Genomic DNA, 21,954 nt, shown 5'->3' on the forward strand with positions numbered 1-21,954 from the left:
ACTGAAAAATCTTTAAAAACTGCCGACCACATCCACATTTATTTCTATAAAGTAACAGTTTATAGAAGTCACCTCACTAAGGTGTGTGAAATTTAGACTTACTGTTGCGTGTGCCGTTGTCCCAGTCCAAGGCCTCTACAATCAACGTGTACGTCCGCTGGAGGGAAAGGAGAAAAGAGATAAGTCAGGTGAATTTGGACAAAATATCATCTTCCTCCTTAGTGTTCAACACAAGGCGTAAGACCTTGCTCATTTCTGTGCATGTACGGTGAAATGAACAATCAGACTGTTGCCCACAGGCCGATTACACCAGTCTCCATCAGCAATGCTTTAGCCATAGGTGAAGTCGGATAAAAAAAAGCTGTGTTCATATGCTGTTGCAGGGCAATGCTCCCAAACAACATGAGAAAATATAATCACTCTTAAGATTAAAAACCAATGCAATTCCAGTTAATGATGTCTCAAGTTGCCCATAGAGACAATGCATGGTAGGTATGATATGAGCATTGTAACCAGTAACAGCTCACTTACAATCCAACATTTCCATTTCATGTGACCCGAGCACCATAATGTGAGAGATAAATGTATGCATTTCACTGGCACACATGGAAATAGAAAAGATACAAGATAAAGGCCTCTGAATTTTAAAAAAAATGTGTTTGACAGTGAATGTTTTATTGTAGGCCAAATTTGCCAAATCTCATAATTATTGCTATAACGGCTACGTGATGCCTCTTCTACTCTCAGCTATGAAACAGGAACATTTAACAGAGGGCCTTTGTTATTTAGTTCTCAAATTCACTGAGAAGTAAACACTACCAATAACGACAATAAGTTCATAATGTGGCAAAATAATGTGGATGATCATTTTAGCCAAAGACATGCCACTCATCTGTATCAAGTATAATCTCGCTCTCTCTCCCTCTCTCTCCCTCTCCCTCCCTCCCTCCCTCCCTCCCTCCCTCTCTCCCCCTCCCTCCCTCCCTCACACACGATGCAAAAATCGATTTTATTGCTACTACACAGTCTCATATGCAACTTGGCCACGTTGCCTGGAGGTGTGCTTGAGTTACACTGCCAATGAAACCCAATGATTCAGAGATAAGAGAGAAAGGTATGGTACAACTGTGGGAAGAAGCCAAGAAAAGCTGTAGGACTAAGATGTGGATAGGAAAAGGACACAAGAGAACAGCCAACTGCCTGGACTGTACCAACTTTCCTCTGGCCCAGTGTGCAATGTGATTGTATGAACCTCCATGTACCCCTGCTGGCTCATCAGTGTAGCTTTGCAGCTGCAATACAAAAAAAAATCCTGAGAACAAAAGGCATGGAAGCCACAGCTTTGAGATGTGTCATAGCGTTCAACTGGGGAAAAGGCCACCGGTACAAAAAGACAGTCACGATAAAGGTGCAAGTGAGCCAAAAAAAAAAAAAGGTATGAACATGGAGAATAGGTAACTACAAGCATGCTCAGGTTTTGCTGAATCACACCACCACATGATTTCACAATGAGGTTCGTCTCTCTGCGTGTGGTGCTCAATGGCACATGGCTGCTGTTTCTTTTAGACTCATCTGGCTCTAAAACTACTGTTGATTTACAGGAATTCAAATTAGTCGGTTATTGTGATCAAACAGTTATTATTTGGATTTGTTAGCTAGTTTTAGGACTGGGTGATATAGGAAAAAAAATACAATCTAGATAGAAAAACTAAACCATAATTTAAACATGTTTTTACGACTACATGGGGCCTTTTGCTTTTCTTTAGAGTTTCACATCCACTGAAGTTTTACACTTTGAAACAAGGGGTTTCAGTTGGTTGCAATCTGTAATCTGACCGCTAGAAGCCACTAAACCCTACACACTGGACCTTAATATCTTTATTTTTCATTGTCCCTCATAGAAGGAATATCTCAACATTTTATGGAAATGCTCTGATTCACATTCTTGCTGTCAGTAAGATGAATAGGTATTGCTATCGACCTTCTCATCTAACTCACAGCAAGATGAGAAGGTCGATACCAATCTCATGCCTTCGAGCTAAATATGAAGTTAGAGCCAGGAGGCAGATAGCTCAGCTTGAAGACTGGAAGCAAAGAGAAACTGCTAGTTTGGCTCAGTCCAAAGGTTAAAAAAAATCCACCCACCCGCACCTCTAACTAATTGACATTATATTACATTTGTTTAATCTATACCAAAAAACTGAACTGTAAGTATAAACACAAGTTGTCGTTTTAGATTGTGTGTGGAACTTTTTCTTGACTGGTAGCAGTGGAAGCCTGGAGTCTCTGCTGGTTTCCTGGCAACTTCATGTGACAAACCACAACTTTTCATGTTATTGAAAGCAAATAAGCATATTTTCCCAGTATACTGTTGGCATACATCTATTAATGATAACTAGACAATGAATGCTACCAACTGGTTAACCTGCTGCATTAACATCGCAGTAGTAGTTATAATATGCCATTGTTGGCTACGGAAGATTATGGTTCTCAAGTCTGACCACTGAAACCCACTGGGGCCTTTTTTCCTGTGTCTCTTAATCAGTCTCAGCTTTCCTCTAACACAATCAATATTTAAAACAACAAAGGGAATATAAAGAAAGGCAGGTGTTCCTCAAACCATGTTTTCAAGAAAAGTAAACCCTCAGCAGCATGATGTCCATTAAGAAGGTCACTTTGCCAATATTAGCTGTGCGAGACAAACTCTGCCTGGCTTTGTCCTTGGTTGTCAGACACTGAGGTAAATCAGCAGATAAGGGGATTATCTTGTTTTACACCAAGTTATGCTTTACAGTTGCCCAGTATTACAGTGGTAGTTCATTCATAGATGTGTTTTATACTGAAATGATTAGTTTAATTAGTGGATTGACAGAAAATTAAATGAACACAGTTGATAATCTATTACTACTTTAAGGCATTTGATAAGCAAAATGCCTAAAGTTTTTCAAGTTTCTCAAATGTGAGGCATATATATATATATATGGGTGTATTTGGCTTTGGACTGTTGGTTAAAGATGTCATCTTGAGCTCTGGTAAAATGGGATTTTGACTTATTGTGGCCTAAACTTTGAATAAAAACAAGGAAAAAATGTTAAAATGGGAATAAAGTTGCAGCCTTAGTTTTACCTGGGATCACCACTCCTGCATTGTACCATCACCAGCACTCCAAATACAACAATTCTGCTTTATTTTTGACTGACACCGGTGTGTGTAAACATGAGCAAACTCACAGATGGAAACTAACCAAGCTAACCAGCATCACAGGAGTAATCTAGCTGGTGTGCTGCAGGGCACACTGCTAGGCAACCAGCTGACCTAAATAACACTCATTACGTCACCACCAGTGACAGTTGTAGTAGCCACAGTATGACTGCTGTGACCTCTACTGTAATGTCATTGATAGGACGTTGGCCTGCGGGGGGTGGTACAAAAAAAGCATAAGGCAAGTATTCAAGGGACTTGTGGTTGTTTCAATGAAGCGGGAAAGAGAAATCACAGGGAGGGGGATTGGAAAATGTGAGCGTGTGTGTGTGTGTGTGTGTGTGTGTGTGTGTGTGTGTGTGTGTGTGTGTGTGTGTGTGTGTGTGTGTGTGTGTGAGTCAGTCTGTGTTGTTGATCTGGGGGACCATCAAGCTGGTAGGCTGGTTGCTGCTGGGCTGTGGGATTAAGTAGGCTTGTCTGGCTGTGGGTGGTGGCAGGAGGAAGGGGAGGGAAGTGTTATTGTGGAAGACCACGGGTGACAAGAGAAGTGGATGGAAGATGACGGGATAGGGGTGAACTAAAGGACTTGGGTCAGAGTTTGGACATGTGGGGGGGGGGGGTACAGCCGTGTGAGACTGTAACTACCGATGTGACAAGAGAGGCTAAAACTAGGCTGGGGAATGGGAGGGGCTGTATAAGGAAAGCTGTAGTTCGAGGAAAGGGGTATGGAAGACAGGAGTGAGTCTGGGGGTTTTGGCGAAGGGCGATGCTCGTGCTGCTGGCCTCGGAAGCTCTGCCAACCCGTCCAACCTCAGACGCACAACAGATGCGGCCTCAAAGATGGATTATTTGACATGAACGTGGATCATCCCACGACATGAAGCTCGGCTTCTGACCTTTCCACCCATTCCCCCTCCCCCCACCACAAAAGGATGGGCTAGCTGCCCCAGTCTGAGCATGTGGGTGGGTGTGTGCATATGCCAATGCATACAAGAGGAACGATGAGTGGCAATGCATACATTAGTGGGAGGAGATCTTGCGGTGATGCCTGCATGTTTTGTGAGACTATGCAAGTGTTGCAGACAAACCTCATTATAAAGGCAAAATCAAAGATCAAAGAAAGAACCGGTAGCCATTATTATGACCTTCAACCTTTGGGTTTACCTAAAATCCAGGCTTACTTGCATGCCTACATGTTGTAAAACATTTGGGTAAATAGTTCCCTGAGTCAGAATATGTGTTGAGCAAAGCCACGGACTAGTCTGGTTTCCCACAGACTATCCCAGTCTGTGATTAGCTGGATTAAGTGACAGCTGCCCAAATGGTTGGAACAAGATAGATGGATGGGCAGGGGGATAAAGGGGAGGAGTGGGGGAGGGAAGGGGGAAAGGCTACTGAACAAAGACCCTTGTCCCAACACCATAACTCACCCCCATCCCAATCAAAACCATTGTCCATGAAGAGACACAGTCAGCACGAGGACAATTAGTGTCAGCATGTGTGCTACTGAGCCCGGGCAGGACAGTTGCATGGGTGAAGTCAAAAAAAGCCGCCAGTGGTTCTCGCATTAGTCCTAATCTTATATCCAACTGTGCTACAACTCAGAAAATATCCTAATTTCATTAACCTGCTCTTTCTCTCAACTCAAAAACCCGCTCTACATTTGACAGTGTGAAATAATTCATCCAAGACCATGAAGAATCCTCTGTCAGTCAAATCTCCAAAACCCTACCCAGCCCTTCCCCTAATGGATTAGAGGATTTACTCAGAGAAATCCTAGTTTTCAAGTCAAGAAGGGGGGCATGGTGAAAAAAATTGGATGTTTATGTGTCATGTACTCAGTGAATCTGTTTGCTAGAAATGATGTAACACTCAAGTGCCATATTTGCATTGCATGGCACAAACCTCATTTCATTGAATCCAGGTAGAGTCATTTGGGTCATCACAGGAGGCCATTTTGGTAAAGGCAGAGGTCATGGTGGTGATGTCTGGGGACAGCCACAGGTGTAGGTTCCCACGCCAGATCAGGGGTGGATGAGTGAGTGGAAGTGGGAAAAAAAAAAAAAAAAAAAAAAGGACAGGGAACAGAGAGCGAGGTGGCAGTGGGAAGTGGAAGCCAGGGCAGGTTGGGGTCACTAAGCATGGGATCTGCACGCTTCTTTTTCAAAAGAGGGGTCAGCCCTCTGCATGTGGGGCGATGTGCGTGTTTGCATTCGAAGAATACCAAGAATGTGAGATCCAGGCTTGGTGTGTAATCCCATGCAAGATCCCAGTCTGCCAACAATTCAGTATCAATGGAGGGTTGCGTCTGCATTGTAGTGTTGAGGTTTGATTGACTCATTTCTGCCTCTTGGGGAAAGCCGGGACCTCAAATGTTTGAACTTTGAGCTGTTTTTTGATGCCTTTCATGCAACAACTATAAAATTCACAGATGTGCACTCCCTATGAAAACACTGTCTGTAACCTTGAGCTATTTCTGTTCCCATGTCATTGAGAGGTGACCTGAATGTCCACCTCCCTGTTCCCAACTCCTCCACAGGGACTTCCACTGACATCTCCTGATTTATTGCCTTCTGATGGGACATGAGGTCATCACGATTCATCCCGTGGCCAGTAATCACTGCATGTAATCTTCATTAATCTGTGATGTCAATCCCAGCTTTTGGTTTTACTAGGGCTGAGTCTACACCATTCCAGCAAGGGCATTGAGCTACACCATCTCTGCTGAATAAGGGCAGTGGACACAACAGCACGTGATGCATCTACCTTCTTTGGAAAATGATCTTCGGAATTACTGGTACAAATATGGATGAATAACAATGGCACTCTTATTGGGTATCAATGGATAATAACTCAATATATGAGGAATAATAGAATGAAATATGGTCCCATAAAATAAACTCGGAAATTATTTGTTAAGACTATCTGGAACAAAAACTATTTGTATAATTTATTTTCTAATGATACTGAGGGTCAATTATACATGACATTGAACAGGCTGAATATTGAAGTCTAGACACCCTCTGAGAACACAACTAGAGAGGTGTCCAGTGGAATAAGAGCTTGAGGGGGTTTGTTCGGGGATCGGGGGAGCAGCTTCTTCCAATCAAGGGCAAAAAAGTAGAAAAACGTAGATGTGAGCTGAAGCAGCTTCCCATCACTTCTGCTTGGAGGGTGGACTCAAAGGCAAATCTGTCTTGGTCTAGCTCCTCAATCTGTTCAGAGGCAAGGATCAAAGACCTCCAGGGGCAAAATCCTTGCAAATGTGGCGATGATGTTGGCAGGCAGAGAAGTACAAGTTGGAAGATTTTGTTACCCTTTTTGATATTTGTTTGTCCCATGATTTGAGGTAAACAAAACTAGTGATCCACAACCTACTATATGAAACCATTCAAATGCATAAAACATAAAACGATATTTAGTCTTATTCAGAAATAGGAGTTTAAGTTCCACCATAGAATCACAAAGTAGAGATCCTCCAAACATCTATTACCCTATGATAGATGCAACCTGTTTAGCCTCTAAAATGCTAGAAAAGAATCTTCAAATTGATTATTTTGTCCAACAGTCCACAACCCCATGGAGCAAATCCTCATGTATGAAAGTAGGGTTGGATGATTGGACGAATATGTCAGCTATTGGCAACTGGCAGATTTTTTGGGCTATTTTTTTCATTTTATTTAGCTAATTTAATGGTCTGCCTATGCAGAGTGAGAGCCGCTCAGTGACGGATGTTCAGCGGTGTACAGCCAGTGTCTTTTCAAATCTAACTGCGGTGAATTAAGGGTTTATTTTGACTAGTTTGACGACAGGGAATTCAGTTACAAGGCGATTTGCAGAGTCTCCAAACAAGACTCTAACGCTGGGGAAGATGAGGACACAGCAGAGACAGCCCGGACAGGAAAGGGACAAGCCAGGAGACGCATAAAGCGGGTAGAGGAGCGAGGGAGGTGAGCGCGTAGAGCCAGAATATTTTCTGTTAGAGTTTGTGATTGTTGGAACAGTGGAAAGACTAACAAAAACTATTTGGTCAGTTTTATTTTGTTTCTGTTGGGTTTGAATTAAGCGTGTTTCAATATTGCTTAACAAGGTCTTAGTTTGCTATAAGAGAGAAACTTGAACTCAGAAGGTGTACGGTTGTATCTTTCTGTTAAATGTGGAAAGAAGTTTTTTTCCATTAACTTTCTTAGCATATGATGAATTTATTTTGCTTATTAAAGCAGATCGAGCTTGTTGCACGTAGTGAACTCGCCGCTCATCTCCCAGCTGAAACTACGGGGGGTGATTGGGGCGGTCAGGCGCTGGCAGCACACACGCATGTGCACACATACTAGCAATCGCTGACTGTTGTATTGACGGTGGCCGGCAGAATTTTTTTTACATATTGCCGAATCTTATTTGAAAAGCTTGGACTAGTTTTTGCTTGACTGAATGACTTAATTTCTTGTCAACTACTCTTTTTAGCTCTATAGTGGCACTACAACCAGTGTGCTTTTCCCAAACAAACACCAGTGATAGCTGAAACCCCATCAGTAGTGGTCCTTAAAACATGACAGAGCATCAAACCTCAATCAAAATACTATGCTAGCAGACATCATTCATTTTAACATCTTTAACCTAATAAATAAGAATAAGTAAGCAAACCTGTATCCATATTCTTTCATGTTTAGTTTGAATTATACCTCAGTCAAGACCCACTGCACCACCAACCAATGAATCAAGTCATTACGAGACATTTATTTACACTACTACAACTATATGTGCAGTTAAGAAAGCAGGTTACAGACTGTACAACAGTCATATCTCTGCTGGGTAGAGAGGTGGGGAGCTGTTAGTTCTGCACACAAGTTGCTTGCCAGAGTGGTGTGCCAAGAGATGTCGCACTGAAGGCAAGGCATTTGGCTGGCTGGTGTATACCGGCTGTGCACACACACGCACGGCCCATTGAGCATGCTGCTACTATGCCAACAGGGTCATTACCCATGCACTTCCAATACAACAAACCCCTCCCCTCATGGTGTTAATTAGCCAGCATGATCCAAGACTATGCAACACGTAAAACAAACACCAACACATGCACATTTGCATAGCAAAATGACTTCACATGCAAATCACAGATATGTCAGAGTAGACTTTAGATCTAGTAATTTACTGTTAAACACTTGCTCAAAAACAAACTGAAGGCCATGCAGTGGTTAGATATGGAAAGAGATACTGGCAAGACAGAAACATGGTTGATTCATGTTATACATTTTGAACAATGCGCTAAACTGAAATGGTATTTTTGTATGCTTCAAAACGGAAATGTCAGGGGAAAAAAAGGAAAAATTAAACGGATCAAAAGCAGGTTTTTTTTATGCCTTTATCAAAGACAGATTGTTCTTGTATCAAAACATGGAGGTACGTATACTTATCTAAAAAACTCTAGTCTGACAAGACTGTAAAACGCAATTTAATTATACTTTTTAGAGTCAAACAATCAGCTCAATTTTCGTGGACAATACTTGTCAGTTACTTCCTCAGGTGTTAATTTGCCTAAAGAAGTTGAAGAGCTACTACAGCAAGACATGCTTCAGAAACATTAACAGGCTAATTCCTGATCCAAAGCAACAGGGCGCCTGACTGGAGAGCAATACAGCACCGCCTCCAGCTGAGCGCCATTATCATTTCAAACAGGTTCAACAGTACAGTGACAATTTAACTGCCCATGTAATGACATGCTTTAATTACCCCCACAAGGAGCCTCTAGCACCTGCACCATTCATTTAACAAGAGGCAGGGGACACAGTGGGCTGCAGCAACACGCACATACAGTGTATTCAAACAGACAAATCAATACAGACAGACAATGGAAATGCATAGATGCAGAGACGCACAACTCACAACTACACATGCACTTCATAGTTGTACAACATGTGTTGACAGGAGCCTACTTCATGGAATAGTCATTTACTGGAGTCTACAAATAGTAATCACACACACACACACACACACACACTCCTCTCTGAGATATGGGTATACAGTCTGATAAAGGTGGGTTTGATTGTAGGTGTTGTCATTGTTTTTGTGTAATTGTGCTGGTGGTGTTTTATTGTCAGTGTATAGAGTTGTTCCAATACACATACCAGTTTTTAAAATTCCTCCAACACTGCCTAAAATGCATCAGGTATCGGCAAGTACACGTCTGTGCACCGAGCCAATACCACTAGATGTGTCTGTTCGGTGCAATCAAGCAATTTTCTGTTGTACCATAAGGACATTGGCAGACCTTCCTCCAAACCTCAAGATACTGAATTGAAATGATTTAGTCGCGGCTTCAGGTCTTTACACATGGAGACAAACAGTAATGCACGCTCACATTTCACACCTACTGGAAATTTAGAGTCATCAGAGTTTAGAGTTAGCTTAATCTGTGTCTCCTGTGGGAGGAAGCTGGAGCACCTGGAGGAGACCCATGTAGATGGAGAGAAAGTCCACACAGAAAGGCCCCAGACGGCCGGTTGGTTCAAACCTTCTTGCTGTCAGGCGACAGTGCTAACCACTACACCACCATGCCGCCCTAGTGGAAGTCTGGTGATATATATTTGGCCTCAGATACTGCCGACATACACAAACTGAGGAACTTCCTTGTGTGTCACATGCCCCATTAGAGGCTATTCAGTCCAGCATGCTTATGAGTGCACCCATAGGAGTACATTAGTCATCATAACAAAAAGGACTTTAAGATAAGATTTGAGATACATGTCACATGCAGCTTCATGTTGTTTAATGAACAATGAACAAAATCAACAATCTAAACTACTATAGCCAAAGATTTTGTGTAATGATTGGAACACGATGTACTCGCAGACCTCCCATCGTTTTACACTATGTCCTCATTATCCTGTTGAAGGGGCATGACAGCCCATAACTAATTTGAATTTTGGTTTACACATTCAAAAATGCTGAAGCCACTTGACATGATGGACTATCCACAGCTGACTGTGGTTTGCTTAAACGAGTATTTTAATGCACTGCGGCGACAGGATACGTCTCATCCATTTTGCTTTTGAATACCTCAGCTGTAGCAATGGGCACAGTTATTTTCAGTGTACTGAATCTAGTCATTAAAAAGATTTGATGAAAAGAGTCATTCACTGAATAGTTCAGTTCAGCTCACTAATTAGCAAACTGAAAATGAGCTGAGTCGTTCGTGAAGGATAAGCCAGTGAGCTGAGAATTTAGTCAGACAAAAGATACCGTTTGCAAACGAGGGAGAGAGGTGGGCTCATGTGAGTCATATATCAGGTGAAAGCTAAGAAATCCATGTTCTCAAGGACAACTGTTCATGCAAGTGAACTTGTGTTATATAAGTGAAGTGGATAAAGTTTGGACTGGCAGCTTTGCAAGTTAACTAGGTAAGGAGGACAGTACCAGAGGGAAACTGATGCATTTTGGCACAGGCATAAATATGTCCAAAATTAGTAGAAAGTTACTGAAACTAATACAGGCAGCATCACAGAAAGTCCAAATCGTCTAAATAAAGTCAAATGTTAAAAAGGAATTCATATTAGGCTGCTGATACTGAAAATGCTCCAAGCTATTTCTTGTTTAAACTCGGGCAACATAAATGGGCTACGCAAAAGTTAAAATATCATTATCTCCCTGAGGCAACAAGTAGGAACACTACTTAATAGCACCCACTTGTACTCGCTGTACCTTATGTGAAATGTGAACAGACAAAACAAAGTGTTCTCAGAGGAAATCCCCGCTGCCTCCTGCCTCACACCATAACACAGATACATTTAATATTAAGAATGTAGTCAGAGTCAGATGGTCAGATGGAGTTCAGTGCACACGGGTTTCCACAGGGCAGCTGTCCAGATCACACAGTCAATACTACACTGCATCTTTGTTGATGAGCGAAGCAACAACACAGATGTCAGTCAGACTTGTAAACTCCAACGACAGGCAACAGTACGTAAGATTTCTAAGACACAAAATGTTCAGTGTCTGAGGGCAAAGGCCTTGCTGGGAAGAAATCAGGGCAAAAACAAAGATGATATAAAAATGTATAGAAACTACAGTAAGTATGATGTTAGTAATGGAAAACATTTCAGAATATTGCACTTTGTAGTACTTGAACGCTGAAGTGACCCTCCTATGAGGTTACAATACCAGCAGCAGCACAAAGTCAATTTGAGTTTGAGACCCCTGTGATAGGTTAAATAACATGTATTACTCAGAGTACACTTTCAGTCATTAAATGACCACCAGTACTACTTAAAATTTAAAAAAGTATTTTATTTCAAATGTATGATGACTGAATACTATTAACTAAGATGGGAAAAAACTAAAATCTGAAGAAAAATAAAAAACACTATTAGAAAAGACTTAACATTTAAACCATCCAGTTGGTGATATGTCCGTAATATGAATCACACTTAACACCCTGCAGAGGGACCATTAGGGACCAAAGATGCTTTTTTGCAGCTTGCAGAGTCCCTGTAGGACATGCTCACCATAACCTTAGTCTTAACTGATAACCAGCAGGTAGAACCTTCTCCTTAGTGGCATTACTAGAGAGCCGTTAATATAAATCAGCTGCTCAACATACAACTTATAAAAAAAGGGGGCCACTTATTTACAAAGACAAGGTGGTAAAACTGTACACTTAAAGCTTTTCATAATTACAACCTTGAAGTCCAAATATCAGACCATAAGCGGCAGTTTTACAAAAAGGGAGGTCGTAAAAAAAAAAAAAAAGTAAATTCTGCCTGTCTGGCTAATTGCATAATCAATACAGAGCTGAGCTGAATAACAGGTGAGACTGGTGTAAGTGGCTTTGCACACAGCAGCCCTGGGACCAGAGGGAGGGATGGGGGAGGGAGACACAGAAAGGAAAGATAATTGTTTACTAGAGGCCTATGTAGCCGTCTCCTAGCAACAGCTCAGACAAGCTCCGCATCAGGTGTGGCTAACCATGGCAGCCTGTGTTAGCCTTTGGTTCTGTGAGTGTGTGTGCATCCAAAATATAGCCAAATTGGGGGGGGGGTATATTCAGTACATGTACAGAGTCAAAGTGTTTGAATCAGCTGCTACTAAAGCCTCTATCCCACTTCTTACACATATTAAGCACTACAGTGCATCTGTAAGTGTCCCAGTCCTGGTTTTACCCCTCAGATCTTGTTTTCTCATTAGCTTGAACTGCAGGTGTTCGTATGGAAGACCACCAGAAAAAGAAAAAAAGAAATCAAGAGAACTGACTTGATCTGTATTTGTGGAGACTCCAAAATCGAGTGAAATCCCAAAAATGTATACAACTTCGAAATCTAACTTTAAACCAACAGTGTTTTTCAATGTTGGCACAGAATATGGATGTTCTGGCAAATGTATCAACAGGAATCCCAAAAAGAAAGTACAATATGAACACAATACACAGTCTGAGCATGGTGCAGGTGACACATTTAGTACTTTTGTGGTGCAATTTTTTTGATAGAATAGCTAAAAATGATTCACAATCTACATTTGTACATTATTTCGGACATTTTTTAATCTATAGAATGACAATAAGCCAAAGATCCCCATTTCAGAAGATTTCATCGATGTGATTTATCCTCGCAAGTAAAGTGCTTGATTGTCAAAAAGTGTCTCATAACCTTTCCCACCTGCAAGTGTGGCCTTTAAAAAACAGCCATAAACACTTTCCGCCTTTAGACATCATATAAACTAGATTGTGTCAAGCATACTGAAATGTAGACAACGACAGAACCGAGTATTGCATTACAATATCGTCTCCTGTTTAAAAAATAAACAGCATAAATTCCCTTTAGACAAGAACATAACTTCGAAGACTTGTGTAGAAGTGGAATGAGTCTGACCTTGACTTACAAGTACGTCAAGTACAAATACTTGACTTACTCGTACGAGAGCACTTTTCATCTTCCAGTGTAGCGTAGTGCCAGGAGCACATAAAAAAAAAAGGGTGACAGCAACATTGTGTGCATTTGACATACACGTGGCCAGAGCGTCGAGCCAAAACCATTCAAATAGTTTGGGTTTGTTCCAAGAAAAACAATCTTCAGCAGATCGTTGCAGATAAACGCGTTGTTTAAATGTGAATGAGATCATTTAATGCCTCCCACTTTTTACATGATCAGCCTCGTGAGACTGACACGAGCAGCAGACCAAACAAAACAACTTGACACACACACACACACACACACACACACACACACACACACACACACACACACACACACACACACACACTCCCTTCACCTTAGATACATTCCAGAGGATGGGTATAATTTTTACAGGAATATGGAGGGTTAAATTGTCTCGACTGTCTTTTACAACAAGATATACTCAAATTCTTCACCTGCTCAAGTTTCTAGGGTAACAATTAAGCTTCCTGATGAGGTTGCAGATCAACTACAGATCTAACTACATGCATCTATTTACTAGCTGAGGGAGGTCTGATACATATCCGAGTTCAGAGCAGATACAGTTACAGGCAGGCTCACATCAAACGGACGTCCGGCTGATGTAGCTCGGGGACGGGGAGGGAGAGGATGAAGGAGAGAGAGTGGGGGAGAGAAATTTCACCGGCAATTTCATTAGGGATCAAATGGAAGTAAGACGTGTCTCCCTCCCTCCCTCCCTCCCTCTTGAAGTGCTCACACAGCAGAACAAAATGGAAACTCAATCAGACAGGCCAAATGAGGCCTTAACTTGGTCAGCTGACTGCTGGACCACGTTCACATTAATTCCACAGAGGTACAGTATGGTCTACATACTGCTGACGCTGCCTGATCACTTAAATCTCAACACTGCTTCTTAAAAGGAATATTTTTTTGGAGGGAAATAAGATTATTTTCTTTCCTCAGAGATTTAGACAAGAAGATTGATACCAGCCTCATCTTTTGGCTGCATTGACTACAGAGTTGAGTTGTGATTAGCCTAGCTTAGCATAAATGTGTTAATCAGATCTTGTTTGTTTAATCTGTAGCTACACAAACAGAAGTGTGAAAACAAATTTGTGGTTTTAGGGAAAGTTATAGTCTGTAGCCTCAACGGTAGTCTGTAGCCTTGTTGTCAGTGACGTTGCCGGGCAACCAGCCGAACTGTTGTCAACAGTTGCACCACAGACCTTCTTCTAAAACCACAACTTGTAGATTTGATATTTCTGTTTACGCAGAGATCGAACAAACGACATACATGCATAGTCATTTGTGTGATTGACAGGTGCACTTAAAATAAGATGGCGAATGATACCTGCTAAACAACAGCATGTTAGCACCGTCTTGTGAGCATGTTAGCATTTAGGTAAGGGCCTCAGTGTAGCCTCACAGCCCTGCTAGTGTGGCTGTAGACTCTTAGTCTCGTTTAACCTTATACAGAGAGAGCCAGGCTACCCGTTTGTCCTTGTTTCTCGTCTTTGTGCTAAACGAGGCTAACCACATCCTGAATCTAAGCTCTGTACAGACAGGACCGTGGTATTCATCTTTTCATCTCACTCTAAGAAAGAAAGTAAATTGGCTTTATTTCCAAAAATAGACTATACCTTTAAATATATTGCACTATTCAAACGCAGGTAGACAAATGTATAAGGACATTTTAAATAAATAAAATTGCTTGTGTTTGTTTCTTCTGTCAACCCTAAATACTCAACTAGATATATTCTTTAAACTGCTTTCAGTGCTAAACAAATTCCCTCAGCTTCAAAAGTTTATTACAATTACACTCTACAGAGACAGTAAACAAATGTAAGAAGAGAAAGCAGAAGCAGTGTGCATTTACTGTAAATCCAAACCTGTAGGGAAGCACTGAGTGTAGGCTGAGCTCAGAGGTGGCAGCAGCATCAATACTCAGTCTCTTTTACTGGCAAGCTGCAAAGGCAAGCCAGAGCTGGAGAATCGCTGGAAGACTTCCAAAGAATGGATAAGCATCATGCAATGTGAGTAAAATCAACCATTAGCGACTGCATCACAGTGGTGTGATGATAACGGGGCTGAGGAGAGGATATGATGCATCTCTCTCTGTGTCTTCACAGAAGAAGCCTTTCCCAGAAATGCAGGATGGGTTTTCACTGTCACAGCCTGACTGCAATACGATACACTGGATGAAAAGTGCTATTTGAAAATGAACTTAAGTGCCTGTTCAGAATATGAACGACATTAAAAAGTATTGTTATAATACAGGATTTGAAAACCCATGTTTTGTAGGAAAAATTGTCAATATAACTGCATCAATCTTGGGAAAACACATTAAAACTCTTCGTACACTTTAGCAGCTACAGATTTACCACTTTTTGTGAACATTTTGGTGATTGCAGTCTCAAAGTTTGGACTGAATTGAGATACCACTGCAACTTCCAACCTGACCAGATTACATTTTAAGAGAATGATACAAGCACGTCTAAGTATGTGATTATGGACCACTATCTGTATTTATGTAGCCCACAACAGGAAAAGGGGCAACCCATACAGCTGTATCCTCTTCACACTGACATTTAAAAAAGGAGTTAGAAAAGATATTTAAGAATTTGGAACTTTTAAGTAAAATTATTATTTCTTTTTCTGATCGTTTCAGATGCTGGGTTCAGGATGACAGAAGAGTCCAGCCCTCTTTGGTTTCCATGGTGCTTAAAATGGGCAGTTGGCCAGATGACACAGCCAATAGTACACTGCATCTTTGTTTCTTCAGTGAGGAAAGCGACAACGCCACAGCAAGTGACCCTGCAGGCTTGTTGTGACATCTGGCACTGGAATAGTGCACCGTTATCAGCCCGGGCCACTTAACAGAAAGACAACACACCAGAATAGCCCTCTTCACCTCTGTCTCGAGGTGTCAGTCAATGAGTCAAATAAGACTGCCAGGGCTTCAGATTCTGTGTGATGATTAATGTTAGACGTGTGATGTTTTGTATACATTTAGCTTTGAGATCAATCCAGAAAATTGGTTAGCCCTAGTGGTAAACCCCAAACCACCTTCCCACCTGCTGGTCTAAACAAAAGCGCCCCTCATTACATATATTGCTTTTACCGTGTGAAATGAAATTGCACCTTTGCCATTTTCCCCCTGAAGCTTAAAAACGTCAAAAGGCGGCTGTTAATTCACTAAAGGCGGACCGCCTCAGCTATAAACAGCCACGGGAAACCCTGAAATCATTAAATACACAAAGACAAAACCTGGATCAAACACATGATGCCTTCAACACAAAAGACTACAAAAAACACGCCAAGCTTTCAGGACAACAGGAGAGCACACAGAGCTGCTCATTACTTGACCCACCCATTACTGAAATCAGGTTTTATCAAATTTCAGCAGAAGTCAGTTATCATCAAATCTTTTATGGCTCAAATTCCAAAAAAAGGAGCTCAAGCTTTTCTTCAGAATAGGGCTGCATGCAACCAATGATACTGATCATTTAAACAATTAATCATGTGGTTATTTGGAGAAAACTGCTTATCGCAAATCCTCAGACCCAAAAGGTGACGTCTTCAAATGTCTTGTTTTGTCTGACCTATAATCAAATACCCAGAAACATTGAGTTTACTTCTAAGGAAGATGACAGGAACCGGTGATTTATTTTTTGCATAAAAAAATTACACTAATCTTCTGTTAAACATGTAATCTTGGACTCATCATGAATTCTGCTGATTATCCTCTTGATTAATTGATCATTTGGTCTATTAAAGCAAATTTCATATAATCCAAATGTCCTAAAGCTCAACGTGATATCTTTGGACTAACAGTCCAGATCCCCCAAATATTCAGTTTGCTATCAAGAAGATAAAGAAAGGCAGCAAACTGTAACAACTTCAGAGCTGGAACTAGAGTGCTGCCAATTTATGCTTCAAAAATTACTTAAATGATTAATCACTGATCAAAATAGATGCACATTATGTTTTCTATCAAATAATCATTTCAGCTCTACAATAAAAAGATCTCTATAAAACATTGTGAAAAACAAAATGACTAAAAGCGTGTTCAGAGCTCTAGGACTTTATTATTTGTATTTTTTACTGCATGCACACCTTATTCACATGCCTAATCCATCAGTTATAATTCGTCTGCAGTCAGATGAGCTTAATTGCCGCGGAGGGGCCACCAGGGGCCACCTGGCACCCACAGCAGGAGGAGAGGAAGCTGTGAGGTATAGAGGGGCTGGGGTTGGGTGGGGTGACAAAACTAGCCAGCACTGCACACCAAACCACTGCCCGAAGGCATCGCTCACTTCAGCTGAACACATTTCACTTTCACAGCATAATGCCGCTCATTCATCATTATAATAGAGAATTAATTGGAGCATCCGTCCAACACATACAACCGGGCTGCACTTGCTAATATACCTTACATTCCATTCTCGTACATCACACCAGACTCCTGTGACAATTTGGCAGTTTAATAATATTGCCTTGCATAAAAGTAAAAGTTAGAAACCTTGTGGACGTGGAGTCTTCAGTTTCCTATTCTTGTAGAAATGTAACACAAACCACTTATTTCTACATTAAATCGCACTTTCATCTTCACTTTTGTCATCCAACAAAGCTGGCACTGCCAAGCAATGTGGACCAATTCTAGAAGCTGAAGTCTCATTACACCAAACTCCACTTGATGGATTGTACTATGATGAAATCGCCCTCAACATCCCAGTGAATCAAACGCCATGTTCTGAAGTACACAGCTTTGCTATAACCGTTCCTCCATAGGAGAAGTAACAGAGTTCCCCCCTCCAGGGTCTACATATCAAAGCATTTTCCCCAGTCTAATTACCCTATCATGGCCTTGGCAGGTGCAAGCTGTTGGATTGGAACAAAGCCAGCCCTCATATATCAGGGCAACTTTAAAAGATGACCCAGATGACACTGTGAACCACTGTAGCTGCAATCTGATCCTTGTGAAGCATGCAATCGTTTAGCCCTGATGTGTGTCAATTCTCATAAAGACAGGATGCTGCTAAGAAGCCCCCCATTTGAGGTACATATTCTCTGATACATGAGACCCAAAATCATTCAGGATTTCTGGTCAATTTGGTTTATTGGGACACAATTTTAAACTTTCTGTCAAGCCTTCCACTGTGGAGCTTGGAAAATATGTTCACAATTATAGCTGCAACGACTAGTCAATTTATCAATAAGTTGCTCAGAAGAAAATTAATCAGTGACTACTTTGATAATGGTTTAAGTCATTTTCCAAGCAGAAATGCCAAGATTTTGATGGTTCCAGGTTCTCAAATGTGAGAATTTGCTACTTTTCTTGGTCTTACCTGATAGTAAATCCAATTATTTTGTGGGGTTTGGACTGTCGGTTGGACAAAACTAGACTTTTGATGACTAGTATTTGTGATTGGTATTTTAAAATAACTTGCAGCCCTAGTTTGCAATGACATTGAACCTTCTTCTTAAGTTTTATCCAAACCAGTGCTGCTGTGATGTACTGGACATACGCAGAATGTCAAACCATTCCTAAACGGTTTCATGGTGTGTTCCCCCAGATATGTGTGCACAAAAACATCAAGAGAATGAACATTAAATTAACTAAATATTAAACGAGGTTCGGTGTTAGGACCGTGTCTAGAGAGGACGGTGTCTAGAAACAGTCTTGGTAACCTTAACTGGAGCAAAACAATCCCACTCACCGGCCAAGCGAACTGGAAGGGGATCAATATCTTGCCAGCATCGTCGATTTTATTCTTATTCTTTGCGCTCCTAAAAGAAAACATATTTCCACCGAGAACTTGTGTAGATCCAGCTCCGAACGTGCAGCCGCCGGTGGTGACTTCCGTCTGGTACTCCTTCAGGCAGATCTTGAAGTAAGTGTCGCACTCGTCTCGAGTGCAGCGCCGGTCCTGGGAGCTCCTGGAGCCGTCGCAGCAGTCCCCGTCCGCCAACTCGCCGTTTACATTCTCCACGGAGATCAGCTGCAGCTCGAAATAGCCGGTTGACTGGGACACCTAGAAACAACATTTTAAAAAAGACCAAAATTATATATACATTAAATATATAATATATACATTATATATATATTATATATTATTCATTCATTCATTCATTCATTCATATATATATATATATATATATATATATATATATATATTATTCATTCATTCATTCATTCATTTATATATATATATATATATATATATATATATATATATATATATATATATATATATATATATAGGCCTGTATTAACACGCTGCAGCGTGGTTTGGGTTGCTCACATTGGTGCGTAAAAATGGTTAAGTGGCCCAAAACACTGCGTGCACTCTCAATTAAAAATCATTATGAAGCTGAGGCAGATTGGGTGGATATTCCAAAATATAATTTGTTGCATCATGAACGGAGCACGTGAACAGACCTACAGTTTTTTTTGTTTTTTGTTTTTTAAGACAATCAGGTTACTCTCAGACGGGAGCAAATTAACCGCTGCAGCAGCCAATTGATGCAATGCAACTTACAACTTCTTGGGTTCAGGCCTAATTCTCCCCCCCTCCACCTCCACCACCACCTCCACCCCCCTTCCCACCTCCACCTCCCCAAAAAAAAAAAAAAAAAAGAAAGAGACGCACAGGGCTCTCAGCATTGCAACCAAAATGGAGAGTAGCCTGTATCAATTCCTCAGACTTCAATCTTGTCATGGTAACATGATCACATGCTCCACAACTGACGGCTACGTAATTCAATTATCGATTAATGTGATGCGAATATGCAACGCCGGAGAGCAAATACATCTGCCCACGCCCACCAACTTTTGACATTGCTAATTTTTAAACATTTATTTTATTCACATGGAATAAAATGTATTTCTGAATAAAAAAAATGAGAGCCTCCTTACCTCCGTCCATAACGTCAACAGCAGGCACACTATTGGGAAGCAATTCCTAATCCTGGTGCGATTCCACATGCCTCCGATTAATTAGAGTAACATTAGGGGGGGCGGGGGGGAGAGAGAAGCGATAAGAAAAAGACAAACAGCCGCGGACCCGGCGACTAGTTCCTCCTCTCCTGACATGCAAAAATAAAATATTCACATGCGTGTTTTCTCCACCGTGTACGTCCAGATTTCACCGAGGCATTACATGCGTGTGTGTGTGTGTGTGTGAGAGAGAGAGAGAGAGAGAGAGCAGGCGGCGGATTGCAGCGCAGTGATGGTCCATGTACAGGAGTGTCCCTCCGTTAAATCTCTCCACACAGCAACTGAGATGTTTCGTAGCCACAGCCTGAGGAGAGGATGTCTGCTTTGATTGGCAGCTCCGCAAACCACTTACAAATTGGCCTGCGGGCAGTCTCTGAGCCAACCGGATTAAGGGGCGGACAATAGTATAATATACCCCCCCCTTTCCTCCTCCTCCTCCTCCTCCCCATCAACCCTCCTCCTCCTCCTCCTCTTCCTCCTCCCAAAACTTGAATTATGCTCGGGTTTTTGTATTGAGCTCCATTTGGACAAACCGCATTACAGCATGCGAACAAAAGGCAGGGGTCGGCTTTAATTAAAAGATATTGTGATGAGCTGGGCTATTATTTCAAATTAGGACCTCATCCGCGGTGTGTTGAATTTAATTACAGTCTCTATTTGGGGGGGGAAATGTGATGATTGCTTTCTAATATCAGGCGTCGTTTCATTCAAAGCATTTAAATACGCTACAATTTGTCACCAGAAGTGTCTGCGAGTGGACTACATTTCTGAGAGCAAAGTTGTGTATTTGTTGATATTTACTGCGATGTGATTTGATTATGATAATGGAGTTTACATTAAAAGAAAAATTTACATGGATTATTGGTTCTGAATTCCTTATTTTATTATTAATATCAGTTTAATTGACCCAAAAATATGTCCCCACTGATTTATTTCTGCAATATTAATGGCTGCTGAAAGTAAAACTGGACCTTAAACACATCACTTTTTCAGTAACACCACCAGACTGAGCTCCTCTCAGGTCAACCTCCATACATTGCAGTAGTTTAGAGCGCCCTCTACTGTCTGCACATTAGTCCCCATATAACTTGATTCTCTTGCCATTTGAATCTACAAAATTAGATATTTTTCACTTCTCACAGTCTGGTATGTTCTTATCAGTGGTGGAAGAAGGACCTTAAATCTTTTACTTCAGTACAAGTAGCAAAACCACTGTGTAACAATACTAAATTACAAGTAAAAGTCCTTTTATTCAACATCTTACCTAAGTTAAAGTACAAACATTTGAGAATCAGAACGTACCAGAAGTAAAAGTAGGCAACTCATCATTTCAGAATAATAAATGTTATATAATTTGATTATAAATAATGTCTAAACATCACCGGTGCTGCAGCTGGAAAAGGTGGAGCTAGTTTCAACTACTTTATATATACTTAATCCATAATAATCCATCATAATGTATCAGTTGATTTATATGTTGTATCAATAATCTTTAGTAGCATAATATAGAAATACTCAAAATTGCTCTTAAGTACAGTGATTGAGTAAATGTACTTAAGCGTGGTCAGGTGATCTGATCCTTGTTGACAGATGGTTACTGTGGCTGTACCCATTAAAAGGAGTATAAGTGATATGCATTTCCCAAAGTTTTTCTTTGTTTCTTTTCCTCCTTCCAAGAATAAACTCCTTTCATTTTCCACATGATAGATGGATCAGTGTGCAGACAATAACAGCGTGCATCGTTTGCTGTTATCTTCTTATTAAAGTTGCAGCTAGATTTGTGGTAATGGAGCTGTAAGTGCAGACTGAAGTGAAAAGTGTAATGATGATGTGACAGAAATAAATCTT

The 21,954-nt window shown here is 41.0% G+C and overlaps 1 protein-coding gene across 2 annotated transcripts in view; it reads right to left on the reverse strand.

The window, feature by feature from the left end:
* jag2b (jagged canonical Notch ligand 2b) overlaps nt 1–20,421 on the reverse strand; it is a 48,837-nt gene extending 28,416 nt beyond the window's left edge. For both annotated transcript variants that reach the window (XM_051408724.1, XM_051408723.1), the window contains exons 1-3: nt 20,026–20,421; nt 18,827–19,141; nt 103–157 (exon numbers count right to left, since the gene is read on the reverse strand). In XM_051408724.1, coding sequence (XP_051264684.1) covers nt 103–157; nt 18,827–19,141; nt 20,026–20,094 — 439 coding nt within the window. In that variant the 5' untranslated portion in view covers nt 20,095–20,421. The remainder of the gene's footprint in view (nt 1–102; nt 158–18,826; nt 19,142–20,025) is intronic.
* Between the last annotated feature and the right edge of the window lie 1,533 nt (nt 20,422–21,954).

Source organism: Dicentrarchus labrax, unplaced genomic scaffold, assembly GCF_905237075.1.
Source record: "Dicentrarchus labrax unplaced genomic scaffold, dlabrax2021, whole genome shotgun sequence".
In the NCBI taxonomy this organism is placed as follows: domain Eukaryota; kingdom Metazoa; phylum Chordata; class Actinopteri; family Moronidae; genus Dicentrarchus; species Dicentrarchus labrax.